The 16,201-nt window shown below is 57.5% G+C and overlaps 2 protein-coding genes across 3 annotated transcripts in view; one reads left to right on the top strand and one right to left on the bottom strand.

Annotated features, from left to right (window-relative positions):
• Window positions 1–3,763, bottom strand: part of LOC133351389 (intersectin-1-like) — a 34,691-nt gene extending 30,928 nt beyond the window's left edge. Inside the window, exon 1 of the mRNA XM_061566545.1 lies at window positions 2,358–3,763. Coding sequence (XP_061422529.1) covers window positions 2,358–2,400 — 43 coding nt within the window. The 5' untranslated portion in view covers window positions 2,401–3,763. The remainder of the gene's footprint in view (window positions 1–2,357) is intronic.
• A 229-nt stretch (window positions 3,764–3,992) lies between these two features.
• Window positions 3,993–16,093, top strand: LOC133351673 (keratin, type II cytoskeletal 2 epidermal-like). Of its 2 annotated transcripts, none has more exons than XM_061567069.1 (4): window positions 3,993–4,516; window positions 8,541–8,802; window positions 15,196–15,268; window positions 15,802–16,093. In XM_061567069.1, the coding sequence occupies exons 1-4, from the start codon at window positions 4,325–4,327 to the stop codon at window positions 15,836–15,838; spliced, it is 564 nt and encodes a 187-aa protein (XP_061423053.1). In that variant the 5' UTR covers window positions 3,993–4,324; the 3' UTR covers window positions 15,839–16,093. The 2 variants fall into 2 exon arrangements, with proteins under 2 accessions (XP_061423053.1, XP_061423062.1); XM_061567078.1 differs by having other exon boundaries at window positions 8,544–8,802; window positions 15,802–16,091.
• The last annotated feature ends 108 nt before the right edge of the window (window positions 16,094–16,201 follow it).

The raw sequence follows: 16,201 nt of genomic DNA on the forward strand, positions 1-16,201 counted from the left end.
GGTACCCGTACCCGGCCGCACCAGGGTCGCAAACGGGTACCCGGCTACCCGTACCCGGCCGGGTACGGGTAGCCGGGTATCGGGTAGGGTACGGGTATCGGGTACCCGGTTGCGACCTCTGCTATGATGATCCTTCCTCCTCCAATCCTCCCTCCTTCCCACCCTCCTTCCCTCTCCTCCTTCCCTCTCCTCCTTCCCTCTCCTCCTTCCCTCTCCTCCTTCCCTCTCCTCCCTCCCTCTCCTCCTTCCCTCTCCTCCTTCCCTCTCCTCCTTCCCTCTCCTCCTTCCTTCCCCTCCTTCCTTCCCCTCCTTCCCACCCTCCTTCCCTCTCCTCCTTCCTTCCCCTCCTTCCCACCCTCCTCCCCTCTCCTCCTTCCCTCTCCTCCTTCCCTCTCCTCCTTCCTTCCCCTCCTTCCTTCCCCTCCTTCCCACCCTCCTTCCCTCTCCTCCTTCCTTCCCCTCCTTCCCACCCTCCTCCCCTCTCCTCCTTCCCTCTCCTCCTTCCCTCTCCTCCTTCCTTCCCCTCCTTCCTTCCCCTCCTTCCCACCCTCCTTCCCTCTCCTCCTTCCTTCCCCTCCTTCCCACCCTCCTCCCCTCTCTTTTTTTTTTTTTTTTATTTTTTTTTTTTTTTGTAAGAGTCACTTTATTTTTCATTAATATTAAAGAAGTGAAGTTGCCTTCACATGCTTAAGCTGTTAATTTATCCATTGCATGGGTGGACCTTATCCTTATCAATCATCCAAACATTTGCCCCCCCTGAGAGATTTTGCAGGAGCCGCCACTGCATTTGGAACGAATCAAACTATCGTCTCGATCATCTTGGTTCCGTCGGTGAAGTCACGTAGAAGACAAACCTGGTCTTCACCTGAGGACGGCTGCTTGCGTTGTGGCCGAAACGTCGCGAGAATAATTTTGCTATGTTTTATTTTTAGTATTTTAAAATTGTAATTTTATTACGTTTTATTTTTAGTCTTTTAAATTTGTATTTTATTACGTTTGATTTTTATTATTTTAAAATTGTATTTTATTAGTTTTATTTTTATTATTTAAAAATTGTATTTTATTATGTTTTATTTTTAGTATTTTAAAATTGTATTTTATTATGTTTTATTTTTAGTATTTTAAATTTGTATTTTATTATGTTTTATTTTTAGTATTTTAAAATTGTAATTTATTATGTTTAATTTGTAGTATTTTAAAATAGTATTTTATTATGTTTGATTTTTATTATTTTAAATTTGTATTTTATTACGTTTTATTTTATTATTTTAAAATTGTATTTTATTATTTTAAAATTGTAATTTATTATGTTTTATTTTTATTATTTTAAAATTGTATTTTATGACGTTTAATTTTTAGTATTTTAAAATTGTATTTTATTGTTTGATTTTTATTATTTTATTATTTCCCTTCTACGTGACTTTACCGAAAGAACCAAGAAGATGAATCCCTGCAGTCACGAAAGCTTTAAATCGAAATTTATCGTCTCGATGTTGTCCGCACAGCAGTTGGAGGAACACACAGGCATTTATAAAATGGTTGATAAAACTCGATAACTCATTCAACCGTTTGTAACTTTTTGTGTAATTGTAACATGTTGCCATCGTGATATATACTGCTTTGAACACATTCCTGCGGAGGGAGCTGGTAGAAACGTTGGGTTGCTCGGTCAATGGCCCCACGACCTCCTGTGTACCAGGCGAGGTAGTCAACATCTCTCAGGGTCTGGGATTGAACCCACGACCTCCTGTGTACCAGGCGAGGTAGTCAACATCTCTCAGGGTCTGGGATTGAACCCACGACCTCCTGTAGACCAGGCGAGATAGTCAACATCTCTCAGGGTCTGGGATTGAACCCACGACCTCCTGTGTACCAGGCGAGGTAGTCAACATCTCTCAGGGTCTGGGATTGAACCCACGACCTCCTGTAGACCAGGCGAGGTAGTCAACATCTCTCAGGGTCTGGGATTGAACCCACGACCTCCTGTGTACCAGGCGAGGTAGTCAACATCTCTCAGTGTCTGGGATTGAACCCACGACCTCCTGTGTACCAGGCGAGGTAGTCAACATCTCTCAGGGTCTGGGATTGAACCCACGACCTCCTGTGTACCAGGCGAGGTAGTCAACATCTCTCAGTGTCTGAGATTGAACCCACGACCTCCTGTGTACCAGGCGAGGTAGTCAACATCTCTCAGGGTCTGGGATTGAACCCACGACCTCCTGTAGACCAGGCGAGGTAGTCAACATCTCTCAGTGTCTGAGATTGAACCCACGACCTCCTGTGTACCCGGTTGCGACCTCTGCTCCTTCCCTCTCCTCCTTCCCTCTCCTCCTTCCCACCCTCTCCTCCTTCCTCACCTGCACCGCCCGAGACGACCCCGGGGTGGGCCAGGGACGACATCTCCGCGGCGGTGGCGGTGTGGGGAGGAGGCGGAGAGGGAGGCGAGGGATGCCGGCAGGCGGCAGACGGGCTCCGGCCTCCAGCGTGATGGGCCTCGGGACGAGTCGGAGGCCGCGGGCGGTGTGGAAATCGCGACTTGGGGCTGAAGCTGATGATGCTGCTGATGGGCTGGGGATGAGACTGGGGCTTGGGGCTGCTGATGATGATGGGCTGGGGATGAGACTGGGGCTTGGGGCTGCTGATGATGGGTTGGGGTGAGACTGGGGCTGGGGCTGCTGCTGCTGCTGATGATGATGGGCTGGGGGTGAGACTGGGGCTGGGGCTGCTGCTGCTGATGATGATGGGCTGGGGATGAGACTGGGGCTGGGGGCTTGGGGCTGCTGCTGATGATGATGAGCTTGTGATGAGACTGGGGCTTGGGGCTGCTGCTGATGATGGGCTGGGGATGAGACTGGGGCTGGGGCTGCTGATGATGATGGGCTGGGGCGAGGGCTGAGGGGTGGAGGCGGCGCGGGTGCCGCCCTCAGGAAGATTTCCGTGTCTCTCGAGTTTCTGTATCTCGGTGTCTATCTCTGTCTCTCTGTCTGTCTCTGTGTCTCTGTCTATCTCTGTCTGTCTCTCTGTCTATCTCTGTGTCTCGGTGTCTATCTCTGTGTCACTCCCGGTGTCTCCCTGTCTGTCTCTATGTCTGTCTCTGTCTCACTCTGTGTCTCTGTCTCTGTGTATCTCTGCCTGTCTTTCTCTCCGTGTATCTGTCTCTCTATCTCTGTGTCTCCCTATCTATCTCTCTCTCCCAGTCTCTCTGTCTCTGTCCCAGTGTCTGTGTCTCTCTATATATGTCTGTGTCTCATTCTCTGTGGCTCCCTGTCTGTCTCTGTCTGTATCTGTCTGTCTCTGTATCTCTGTGTCTCTGTCTATCGCTGTCTCTGTCTGTCTCTGTCTATCTGTCTCACTCACTGTGTCTCCCTGTCTCTGTGTCTCACTGTGTCTCTCTGTCTCCCTGCCTCCCTGTGTCTCTGTCTCTGCGTCTCTGTGTCTGTATCTGTGTCTCTCTGTGTCTCTGTCTCACTCTGTGTCTGTCTCACTCTGTGTCTGTCTCACTCTGTGTCTGTCTCTCACTCTGTGTCTCTGCGTCTCTCTGTGTCTCTCTCTGTGTCTCACTCTGTCTCACTGTGTCTCTGTCTCTGCGTCTCTCTGTGTCTCACTGTGTCTCACTCTGTCTGTGTCTCTGTCTCACTCTGTGTCTCTGTCTCTGTCTCACTCTGTGTCTCTCTCTGTGTCTCACTCTGTCTCACTGTGTCTCTGTCTGTCTGCGTCTCGCGCAACGCGCGCGCGGGGTTCGGCCAATGGGCGGAGACAAACGACAAGCGCTTCACGACACTTCACGACACTCACTCTCCCTTCGCTTTACGGCACGCCCAACATTTTACGGCGCCTCCTGTCAGCTGCGCTGCGTGGCCTCGAAAGTCAACAGAAGGCGACGTTTCGGGCAATGGCCCTTCTTCACAGCGCGGAAAGAGACAGTGGATATAATACGAGTTGTGGACTGCACTTGTTTACGCAATGGGGCCTGATAAGAACAATTGCACAATGTTTTTTTTCTGATTAACACGTTTTTTTGTTTAATTGGCACGTGAAATGTTACACTAACAGTGCCCATTGAAGCAGACAGAGCCCTTCAGTAAATGAAACGTGTTTTACTCAAACTCCATTTGTACTGAAAGTAAAAATTAAAACATTTCCGAGTTCGCTCTTTGCTTTACGGCACGGCCCACTGTATCTGGTCGCCTCACGACACTTCACGACATACGGGGCGTACTTTACGACATACGGGTACGAGCTTTACGACATACGGTGTTCGAGCTTTACGACACACAGGGCGTGCTTTACGGCTTACTGGCCGCGCTTTACGACATACAAACACATGACGGCTTCACGACACTCCCTTCGGTTTGCTGTTCACGACACTTTACGGCGCTGCTTTACGACTTACCCCGTGATCCGAGTCGCCGTCTCACCACGTGACCCGTGCCAGGTTGGGTGCACACGGAGCAGTGCGCGTCACGTGGGCATCGCTGCGTCCTGCTGGCGGGAGGAGGTCACGGGACAGACCCAGGTGACATGGGTTGACTGCTGTGCCAGGCTAGGTGCAGGAGGAGGTCACGGGACAGACCCAGGTGACACGGGTTGACTGCTGTGCCAGGCTAGGTGCAGGAGGAGGTCACGGGACAGACCCAGGTGACATGGGTTGACTGCTGTGCCAGGCTAGGTGCAGGAGGAGGTCACGGGACAGACCCAGGTGACATGGGTTGACTGCTGTGCCAGGCTAGGTGCAGGAGGAGGTCACGGGACAGACCCAGGTGACATGGGTTGACTGCTGTGCCAGGCTAGGTGCAGGAGGAGGTCACGGGACAGACCCAGGTGCTATGGGTTGACTGCTGTACCAGGCTAGGTGCAGGAGAAGGTCACGGGGCATACCCAGGTGCTATGGGTTGACTGCTGTGCCAGGCTAGGTGCAGGAGGAGGTGACGGGGCATGCCCAGGTGCCATGGGTTGACTGCTGTGCCAGGCTAGGTGCAGGAGGAGGTCACGGGGCATGCCCAGGTGACATGGGTTGACTGCTGTGCCAGGCTAGGTGCAGGAGGAGGTCACGGGACAGACCCAGGTGACATGGGTTGACTGCCGTGCCAGGCTAGGTGCAGGAGGAGGTCACGGGGCATACCCAGGTGACATGGGTTGACTGCTGTGCCAGGCTAGGTGCAGGAGGAGGTCACGGGGCATACCCAGGTGACATGGGTTGACTGCCGTGCCAGGCTAGGTGCAGGAGGAGGTCACGGGACAGACCCAGGTGACATGGGTTGACTGCTGTGCCAGGCTAGGTGCAGGAGGAGGTCACGGGGCATACCCAGGTGACACGGGTTGACTGCTGTGCCAGGCTAGGTGCAGGAGGTCACGGGACAGACCCAGGCGACATGGGTTGACTGCTGTGCCAGGCTAGGTGCAGGAGGAGGTCACGGGACAGACCCAGGTGACATGGGTTGACTGCTGTGCCAGGCTAGGTGCAGGAGGAGGTCACGGGACAGACCCAGGTGACATGGGTTGACTGCTGTACCAGGCTAGGTGCAGGAGGAGGTCACGGGACAGACCCAGGTGACATGGGTTGACTGCTGTGCCAGGCTAGGTGCAGGAGGAGGTCACGGGACAGACCCAGGTGACATGGGTTGACTGCTGTGCCAGGCTAGGTGCAGGAGGAGGTCACGGGACAGACCCAGGTGACATGGGTTGACTGCTGTGCCAGGCTAGGTGCAGGAGGAGGTCACGGGACATCCCCAGGTGACATGGTTTGACTGCTGTGCCAGGCTAGGTGCAGGAGGAGGTCACGGGACAGACCCAGGTGACATGGGTTGACTGCTGTGCCAGGCTAGGTGCAGGAGGAGGTCACGGGGCATACCCAGGTGACATGGGTTGACTGCTGTGCCAGGCTAGGTGCAGGAGGAGGTCACGGGACATCCCCAGGTGACATGGGTTGACTGCTGTGCCAGGCTAGGTGCAGGGGGAGGTCACGGGACAAACCCAGGTGACATGGGTTGACTGCTGTGCCAGGCTAGGTGCAGGGGGAGGTCACGGGGCATGCCCAGATGACATGGGTTGACTGCTGTGCCAGGCTCGGTGCAGGAGGACGTCACGGGACAGACCCAGGTGCCATGGGTTGACTGCTGTGCCAGGCTAGGTGCAGGAGGAGGTCACGGGGCATTCCCAGGTGCCATGGGTTGACTGCTGTGCCAGGCTAGGTGCAGGAGGAGGTCACGGGACATATCCAGGTGACATGGGTTGACTGCTGTGCCAGGCTAGGTGCAGGAGGAGGTCACGGGACAGACCCAGGTGCCATGGGTTGACTGCTGTGCCAGGCTAGGTGCAGGAGGAGGTCACGGGGCATTCCCAGGTGCCATGGGTTGACTGCTGTGCCAGGCTACGTGCAGGAGGTCACGGGACATATCCAGGCGACATGGATTGACTGCTGTGCCAGGCTAGGTGCAGGAGGAGGTCACGGGACATCCCCAGGTGACACGGGTCGACTGCTGTGCCAGGCTAGGTGCAGGAGGTCACGGGACAGACCCAGGTGCCATGGGTTGACTGCTGTGCCAGGCTAGGTGCAGGAGGAGGTCACGGGACATATCCAGGCGACATGGGTTGACTGCTGTGCCAGGCTAGGTGCAGGAGGAGGTCACGGGACATCCCCAGGTGACATGGGTTGACTGCTGTGCCAGGCTAGGTGCAGGAGGAGGTCACGGGACATCCCTAGGTGACATGGGTTGACTGCTGTGCCAGGCTAGGTGCAGGAGGAGGTCACGGGGCATACCCAGGTGACACGGGTTGACTGAGATGAACGGCAGATGCACCACCTGTGCTCCCCACTGTTCCACCTCACTGCGTTTTAGCCACCCGGCGCTCCGCTCGTTGCTGTGAACGTCGCTCGCAATCAAATCCAGGGCTCCTGGGTCCCGCACAGCCAGTTGGCAAATGTGGCTGTGGTCATGGATGGTGACCCGTGATGGCGATGTGGCTTGGCAGATCTTCATTCAGCGGTGGATGGATCATGGCTCATGGTGATGAGTAGTGTATGGTGGTGGTAGTATGTGCCTGTGGTTGGAGCGCTGTGCTACGAACCTGGTGACTACAGTTCGTTTCCCGCTCTCGGTCACATCGGTGACGAATTCAGTGGACTGGTGCTGGGTCTCCTCTAGGTCAACTCAGCTTTAAACGAGCACCTGGTGCGGTGTGTAAACATCAGCACTAGGGAAACAAAGGCGGCCGGGCGTGGTGCTTGCCACCCACTCCCTCGTGTGCCATGCCATCCTTCATAGGTCTTACTAACAACACTTACCGACTATTAACGACTTTTTATTTTACCAGGTAAGGCCCACTGAGCTAAATAACTTTTTCAGAAGCGGCGGCTTCTGAGACGGATCGTACCGACCGGCAGACTCTACTGTCCTCTTCCGTCACCTGACCACGCTCCCTTCTCGATCACTCCCGTAGCCACCAGTCCCTTCGTACTCACAGGTGCCTCCCCTGTCATTACCTCCCGTGGCCACCAGTCCACTCGCACTGCAGGCTGACTCCCCTGTCACTACCTCCCGTGGCCACCAGTCCACTCGCACTGCATGCTGACTCCCCTGTCATTACCTCCCGTGGCCACTAGTCCATTCGCACTGCAGGCTGACTCCCCCTGTCATTACCTCCCGTGGCCACTAGTCCACTCGCACTGCAGGCTGACTCCCCTGTCATTACCTCCCGTGGCCACTAGTCCATTCGCACTGCAGGCTGACTCCCCCTGTCATTACCTCCCGTGGCCACTAGTCCACTCGCACTGCATGCTGACTCCTCTGTCATTACCTCCCGTAGCCACTAGTCCACTCGCACTGCATGCTGACTCCCCTGTCATTACCTCCCGTAGCCACTAGTCCACTCGCACTGCATGCTGACTCCTCTGTCATTACCTCCCGTGGCCACTAGTCCACTCGCACTGCATGCTGACTCCCCTGTCATTACCTCCCGTGGCCACTAGTCCACTCGCACTGCATGCTGACTCCCCTGTCATTACCTCCCGTAGCCACTAGTCCACTCTCACTGCAGGCTGACTCCTCTGTCATTACCTCCCGTGGCCACTAGTCCACTCGCACTGCAGGCCGACTCCCCCGTCATTACCTCCCGTGGCCACTAGTCCACTCACACCGCATGCAGGCTCTAGTGTCATGACACATGTAAAGCCCACCGAGATCTGCAGCTCTTTTTCATCAGCGACCTGGCGACAAATCATAGCTGGAACGACGTGGCTTATCACGTGAGAATGTATAGCAGCCAAACAATCTAAGTGGTCGTTGATTATAAATGTGAAGGGAAAACCCGGAGGAGCCGCAGAAAAATACAAGTGACCATGGAGAGAGAGACGCAGACTCCAAATATACAGCAGCAGGCGTCAGGGTTAGGGATGGAACCCACGACCTCCTGCATACCAGGCGAGGAAGTTAACATCTCCTAGCCACCGCGGTGGCCCACGTCTCTTGTAGGCTATACGGGGATCTTTATCGACTTACGCACCCATGGCGCGTCTCATCCCTCCCCCCACGTTCCACCAGAAGTCGTCCTCTTCATCTCCTCGTCTCTCCAGACGGGGCTGTCAGCCGCCCTTCTTCCCTCCTGTCTACGGCTCCCGTCATGGGGGGCCTCTTCATGGACGCCACGGGCGATCGACCGCAGTTCTTCCTGCACGGCAAGGAGCAGGCGGAGGAGGAGGTGGAGGAGGTGGTGGGAAAGTCGACCCCCGGATCGCGAGAGGTGGACACCCACGCGGTGGTGGTCGCCGTGAAGGCGTGCGGCCTCAGCCCCGTGCCGTGCGCGGTGAGACCATCGCTGGGGCCGTCGTCCTTGGACATGAGAAGGCGTTTTCACTTCGGGGCGATCGTCATCGACACGGCTGCTGCCGCTGCTGCCGCTGCTGCTGCTACTGCTGCTACTGCTGCTGCTACTGCTGCTGCTACTGCTGCTGCTGCCGCTGCTGCTGCTGCTGCCGCTGCTGCTACTGCTGCTGCCACTGCTGCTGCTGCTACTGCTGCTGCTGCCGCTGCTGCTGCCGATGCTGCCGCTGCTGCTGCTGCCGCTGCTACTGCCGCTGCTGCCGCCGCTGCTGCTGCTACTGCTGCTGCTACTGCTGCTGCTACTGCTGCTGCCCGTAGACCTGCTCTCTAATTGTCCAGCCTGTCGTTGTTCCTACCATGGGACAATCCCCCAAAAACATCTGTGATGCGCGACTGATTGTTATTAGTTCCCAGAATTGTTCCCTTCTTTTGAAATTCCCACCGTAGTCTGGATTCTTTAATGACAACAAATCACGCCCGTGAAAAAGAGTTCCCAGAGTTCGCACACAACGTGCATCAAAAGCACTGAACGTAGCTGCTACCCCAAAGTCTTGGAACAACCACCCAGTTTCGTCTCCAGGCATCTCGGCTCTGCCGTCTCTCTCATTTAAACCGACCCTCTTCAAATCACTCAAGTTCTAGTGCGGATTTAATTTTAGAACGTGATTGCTATTACAGTTTTACGTTTTGTGTTTAGTTTGTTGTCCTTCCCCCACACCTCTGATGAGCCCGGTTGGCTAAGTACAGTGCAAAAGAAGTTCAACATACTGTACATCCTCCTGTGACGTGTCCCAGTTTTTTGTGCCTCGGAGGTGCCAACCCCATCCTCCATCGCATCACGCAATGCCGATTGACGGTGGTCACTGCATCGCATCACGCAATGCCGATGGTGACGGTGGTCACCGCATCGCATCACGCAATGCCGATTGACGGTGGTCACCGCATCGCATCACGCAATGCCGATTGACGGTGGTCACCGCATCGCATCAGGCAATGCCGATTGACGGTGGTCACCGCATTGCATCAGGCAATGCCGATTGACGGTGGTCACCGCATTGCATCAGGCAATGCCGATTGACGGTGGTCACCGCATCGCATCACGCAATGCCGATTGACGGTGGTTACCGCATCGCATCAGGCAATGCCGATTGACGGTGGTCACCGCATTGCATCAGGCAATGCCGATTGACGGTGGTCACCGCATTGCATCAGGCAATGCCGATTGACGGTGGTCACCGCATCGCATCACGCAATGCCGATTGACGGTGGTCACCGCATCGCATCAGGCAATGCCGATTGACGGTGGTCACCGCATCGCATCACGCAATACCGATTGACGGTGGTCACCGCATCGCATCACGCAATACCGATTGACGGTGGTCACTGCATCGCATCAGGCAATGCCGATTGACGGTGGTCACCGCATCGCATCACGCAATGCCGATTGACGGTGGTCACCGCATCGCATCAGGCAATGCCGATTGACGGTGGTCACCGCATTGCATCAGGCAATGCCGATTGACGGTGGTAACCGCATTGCATCATGCAATGCCGATTGACGGTGGTCAATGCATCGCATCAGGCAATACCGATTGACGGTGGTCACTGCATCGCATCACGCAATACCGATTGACGGTGGTCACTGCATCGCATCACGCAATACCGATTGACGGTGGTCAATGCATCGCATCAGGCAATACCGATTGACGGTGGTCAATGCATCGCATCACGCAATACCGATTGACGGTGGTCACTGCATCGCATCACGCAATACCGATTGACGGTGGTCAATGCATCGCATCACGCAATGCCGATTGACGGTGGTCAATGCATCGCATCAGGCAATACCGATTGACGGTGGTCAATGCATCGCATCACGCAATACCGATTGACGGTGGTCACTGCATCGCATCAGGCAATACCGATTGACGGTGGTCAATGCATCGCATCACGCAATACCGATTGACGGTGGTCACTGCATCGCATCACGCAATACCGATTGACGGTGGTCAATGCATCGCATCACGCAATGCCGATTGACGGTGGTCAATGCATCGCATCAGGCAATACCGATTGACGGTGGTCAATGCATCGCATCACGCAATACCGATTGACGGTGGTCACTGCATCGCATCACGCAATACCGATTGACGGAGGTCAATGCATCGCATCACGCAATACCGATTGACGGTGGTCACTGCATCGCATCACGCAATGCCGATTGACGGTGGTCACTGCATCGCATCACGCAATACCGATTGACGGTGGTCAATGCATCGCATCAGGCAATGCCGATTGACGGTGGTCACTGCATCGCATCACGCAATGCCGATTGACGGTGGTCAATGCATCGCATCAGGCAATGCCGATTGACGGTGGTCAATGCATCGCATCACGCAATGCCGATTGACGGTGGTCAATGCATCGCATCAGGCAATACCGATTGACGGTGGTCACTGCATCGCATCACGCAATACCGATTGACGGTGGTCACTGCATCGCATCAGGCAATACCGATTGACGGTGGTCAATGCATCGCATCAGGCAATACCGATTGACGGTGGTCAATGCATCGCATCAGGCAATACCGATTGACGGTGGTCAATGCATCGCATCACGCAATGCCGATTGACGGTGGTCACTGCATCGCATCAGGCAATACCGATTGACGGTGGTCACTGCATCGCATCAGGCAATACCGATTGACGGTGGTCACTGCATCGCATCACGCAATGCCGATTGACGGTGGTCACTGCATCGCATCACGCAATGCCGATTGACGGTGGTCAATGCATCGCATCACGCAATACCGATTGACGGTGGTCAATGCATCGCATCAGGCAATGCCGATTGACGGTGGTCACTGCATCGCATCACGCAATACCGATTGACGGTGGTCACTGCATCGCATCACGCAATACCGATTGACGGTGGTCAATGCATCGCATCACGCAATACCGATTGACGGTGGTCACTGCATCGCATCACGCAATGCCGATTGACGGTGGTCACTGCATCGCATCACGCAATACCGATTGACGGTGGTCAATGCATCGCATCAGGCAATACCGATTGACGGTGGTCAATGCATCGCATCAGGCAATACCGATTGACGGTGGTCACTGCATCGCATCACGCAATACCGATTGACGGTGGTCACTGCATCGCATCAGGCAATACCGATTGACGGTGGTCAATGCATCGCATCAGGCAATACCGATTGACGGTGGTCAATGCATCGCATCAGGCAATACCGATTGACGGTGGTCAATGCATCGCATCACGCAATACCGATTGACGGTGGTCACTGCATCGCATCAGGCAATACCGATTGACGGTGGTCACCGCATCGCATCACGCAATACCGATTGACGGTGGTCACTGCATCGCATCACGCAAAACCGATTGACGGTGGTCACCGCATCGCATCACGCAATGCCGATTGACGGTGGTCACCGCATCGCATCAGGCAATACCGATTGACGGTGGTCACCGCATCGCATCACGCAATGCCGATTGACGGTGGTCACCGCATCGCATCAGGCAATACCGATTGACGGTGGTCACCGCATCGCATCACGCAATGCCGATTGACGGTGGTCACTGCATCGCATCAGGCAATACCGATTGACGGTGGTCACCGCATCGCATCACGCAATGCCGATTGACGGTGGTCAATGCATCGCATCACGCAATGCCGATTGACGGTGGTCACCGCATCGCATCAGGCAATGCCGATTGACGGTGGTCACCGCATCGCATCACGCAATGCCGATTGACGGTGGTCACTGCATCGCATCAGGCAATGCCGATTGACGGTGGTCACCGCATCGCATCACGCAATGCCGATTGACGGTGGTCAATGCATCGCATCACGCAATGCCGATTGACGGTGGTCACCGCATCGCATCACGCAATGCCGATTGACGGTGGTCAATGCATCGCATCACGCAATGCCGATTGACGGTGGTCACCGCATCGCATCACGCAATACCGATTGACGGTGGTCACCGCATCGCATCACGAAATACCGAGCCTGACGGTGGTCACCGCATCGCATCACGCAATGCCGATTGACGGTGGTCACCGCATCGCGCGGTTTCAGATGCGCTTCTGTGGCCGTCTGGAACGCTCTTCCGATATTAAGAAGCCACGGGATATATGCACTTTTTAATCATCTTGATTGAAAACTAATTTCTTGAGAAGTACTTTGTGTTTGGTTTGTTGTCCTTCCCCCGCACCTCCTTTGAGCCCGGTTAGCTCAGTAGAGTGCAAAAGAAGTTCAACATCCTCCTGTGATGTGCCAACCCCATCCTCCATCGCATCAGGCAATGCCGAGCCTGACGCTGTCCCCGCTCTCCCCGCTCTCCCCGCTGTCCCCGCTGTCCCCGCTGTCCCCGCTGTCTCCGCTGTCCCCGCTGTCCCCGCTGTCTCCGCTGTCCCCGCTGTCTCCGCTGTCCCCGCTGTCCCCGCTGTCTCCGCTGTCTCCGCTGTCTCCGCTGTCTCCGCTGTCCCCGCTGTCTCCGCTGTCCCCGCTGTCCCCGCTGTCCCCGCTGTCCCCGCTGTCTCCGCTGTCCCCGCTGTCTCCGCTGTCCCCGCTGTCCCCGCTGTCTCCGCTGTCTCCGCTGTCCCCGCTGTCCCCGCTGTCTCCGCTGTCCCCGCTGTCCCCGCTGTCCCCGCTGTCCCCGCTGTCTCCGCCGTCTCCGCCGTCCCCGCCGTCCCCGCCGTCTCCGCCGTCTCCGCCGTCCCCGCCGTCCCCGCCGTCCCCGCCGTCCCCGCCGTCCGCGCCGTCTCCGCTGTCCCCGCTGTCCCCGCTGTCTCCGCTGTCTCCGCTGTCCCCGCTGTCCCCGCTGTTTCCGCTGTCTCCGCTGTCTCCGCTCTCCCCGCTCTCCCCGCTGTCTCCGCTGTCCCCGCTGTCTCCGCTCTCCCCGCTCTCCCCGCTGTCTCCGCTGTCTCCGCTGTCTCCGCTCTCCCCGCTCTCCCCGCTGTCTCCGCTGTCCCCGCTGTCTCCGCTCTCCCCGCTCTCCCCGCTGTCTCCGCTGTCTCCGCTGTCTCCGCTCTCCCCGCTCTCCCCGCTGTCTCCGCTGTCCCCGCTGTCTCCGCTCTCCCCGCTCTCCCCGCTGTCCCCGCTCTCCCCGCTCTCCCCGCTGTCTCCGCTGTCCCCGCTGTCTCCGCTCTCCCCGCTCTCCCCGCTGTCTCCGCTGTCTCCGCTGTCTCCGCTGTCCCCGCTGTCCCCGCTGTCTCCGCTGTCTCCGCTGTCCCCGCTGTCCCCGCTCTCCGCTCTCCCCGCTGTCTCCGCTGTCTCCGCTCTCCCCGCTCTCCCCGCTGTCTCCGCTCTCCCCGCTCTCCCCGCTCTCCCCGCTGTCTCCGCTGTCCCCGCTGTCTCCGCTGTCCCCGCTGTCCCCGCTGTCCCCGCTGTCCCCGCTGTCCCCGCTGTCTCCGCTGTCTCCGCTGTCCCCGCTGTCCCCGCTGTCCCCGCTGTCCCCGCTGTCCCCGCTGTCTCCGCTGTCCCCGCTGTCCCCGCTGTCTCCGCTGTCCCCGCTGTCTCCGCTGTCTCCGCTGTCCCCGCTGTCCCCGCTGTCCGCGCTGTCCCCGCTGTCTCCGCTGTCTCCGCTGTCTCCGCTGTCCCCGCTGTCCCGCGTCTCCGCTGTCCCCGCTGTCCCCGCTGTCCCCGCTGTCCCCGCTGTCTCCGCTGTCTCCGCTGTCCCCGCTGTCTCCACTGTCTCCGCTGTCTCCGCTGTCCCCGCTGTCCCCGCTGTCTCCGCTGTCCCCGCTGTCTCCGCTGTCCCCGCTGTCCCCGCGTCTCCGCTGTCCCGCTGTCTCCGCTGTCCCGCTGTCCCCGCTGTCCCGCTGTCGTCCCTCTGTTCTCCGGTCTCGTCCACGCGGTCCCCGCTGTCTCCGCTGTCCCCGCTGTCCCCGCTGTCTCCGCTGTTCCCCGCTGTCTGCCGCTGTCCCACGCTGTCCCCGCTGTCTCCGCTGTCCCCGCTGTCCCCCGCTGTCCCCGCTGTCTCCGGCTGTCCCGCTGTCCCCGCTGTCCCCGCTGTCTCCGCTGTCTCCGCTGTCCCCGCTGTCCACGCTGTCCCCGCTGTCTCCGCTGTCCCCGCTGTCCGCCGCTGTCTCGCTGTCTCCGCTGTCTCCGCTGTCCCGCTGTCTACGCTGTCCCCGCTGTCTCCGCTGTCTCCGCTGTCTCCGCTCTCCCCACTGTCTCCGCTGTCCCCGCTGTCTCCGCTCTCCCCACTGTCTCCGCTGTCTCCGCTCTCCCCACTGTCTCCGCTCTCCCCACTGTCCCCGCTGTCTCCGCTGTCCCCGCTGTCTCCGCTGTCCCCGCTGTCCCCGCTGTCCCCGCTGTCTCCGCTGTCTCCGCTGTCTCCTGCAGCTCCTTGCGCGACTCAAGATGCAGCAGTCCCCGCAGCCCGTGGGGCGGGAGGTGGCGGGGACGGTGGCCGCCGGTGTGGATCGCAGCTCACGCATCGCAGCTCACCGGTCGCGGTTCGATGATTACCGATCGCGGCTCACCGCTCCCCTGATCCCGGTTCGCTGATTGCGGGGAGATCGCCGATCGGTGTCCCGTCGCCGGGTTGTCGCTGGCCTCGGGTCGGTCGTGATTTCTCGCTCGACAGGGAGGGCCGCGTGAGGCTTTTGCCGTCACTGTGCCACTCCAAACCGTGCCAGTGGCGGACGCGGAATTCTTTGATGCGTAAATTGGAAGTTAAAAACTGACGAATATGAAGGAGGAGGCAGCATCGCAGCGATGGGGCACCACTCCGCTACTTCCGCGCGCAATTATCTGGCTCATCAGCCACTTCAACGACATCTGCCATGCCGATAAGAAGACTGATCCCAGTCGACTAATTCTGGTTCACCGATTGTGATTGCTGCGTTGGCAGTCCCAGCGTGGTGGGCGGTGGCGGTGGGGGGGTTCGCGGTGATGTCCGCGTGGTGACGCCGCACGTTGTGCTCGTTGTCGTGGTTGTGTTTACAGTCGGAGCGCTGGTGACGTTCTTCAAGCCCGGCGATGAAGTCGTGGGTAAGGAGGCCCTGGCTCGATACCTCTCGCGCGCTCGCTCACTCACACGCTCACACTCGCTCACACGCTCACACACACTCGCTCGTACACACACGCTCGCTTACATGCTCAAATACGCTCACTCGCTGGCTCACACGCTCGCTCACACACTCACACACACACACTTGCTCGTACACACGCTGGCACACACACTCGCTCACTCACATGCTCAAATACGCTCACACGCTCGCACACACACTCACTCACACGCTCACACACACACTTGCTCGCTCACACGCTCGAACACACACACGCTCGCTCGCTCACACACACACCATCGCTCACCACACACTCGCTCACTCACACACTCGCTCAC

This window comes from Lethenteron reissneri, chromosome 5 (genome assembly GCF_015708825.2).
Source record: "Lethenteron reissneri isolate LAM-NWPU_2019-01 chromosome 5, ASM1570882v1, whole genome shotgun sequence".
NCBI lineage: Eukaryota > Metazoa > Chordata > Hyperoartia > Petromyzontiformes > Petromyzontidae > Lethenteron > Lethenteron reissneri.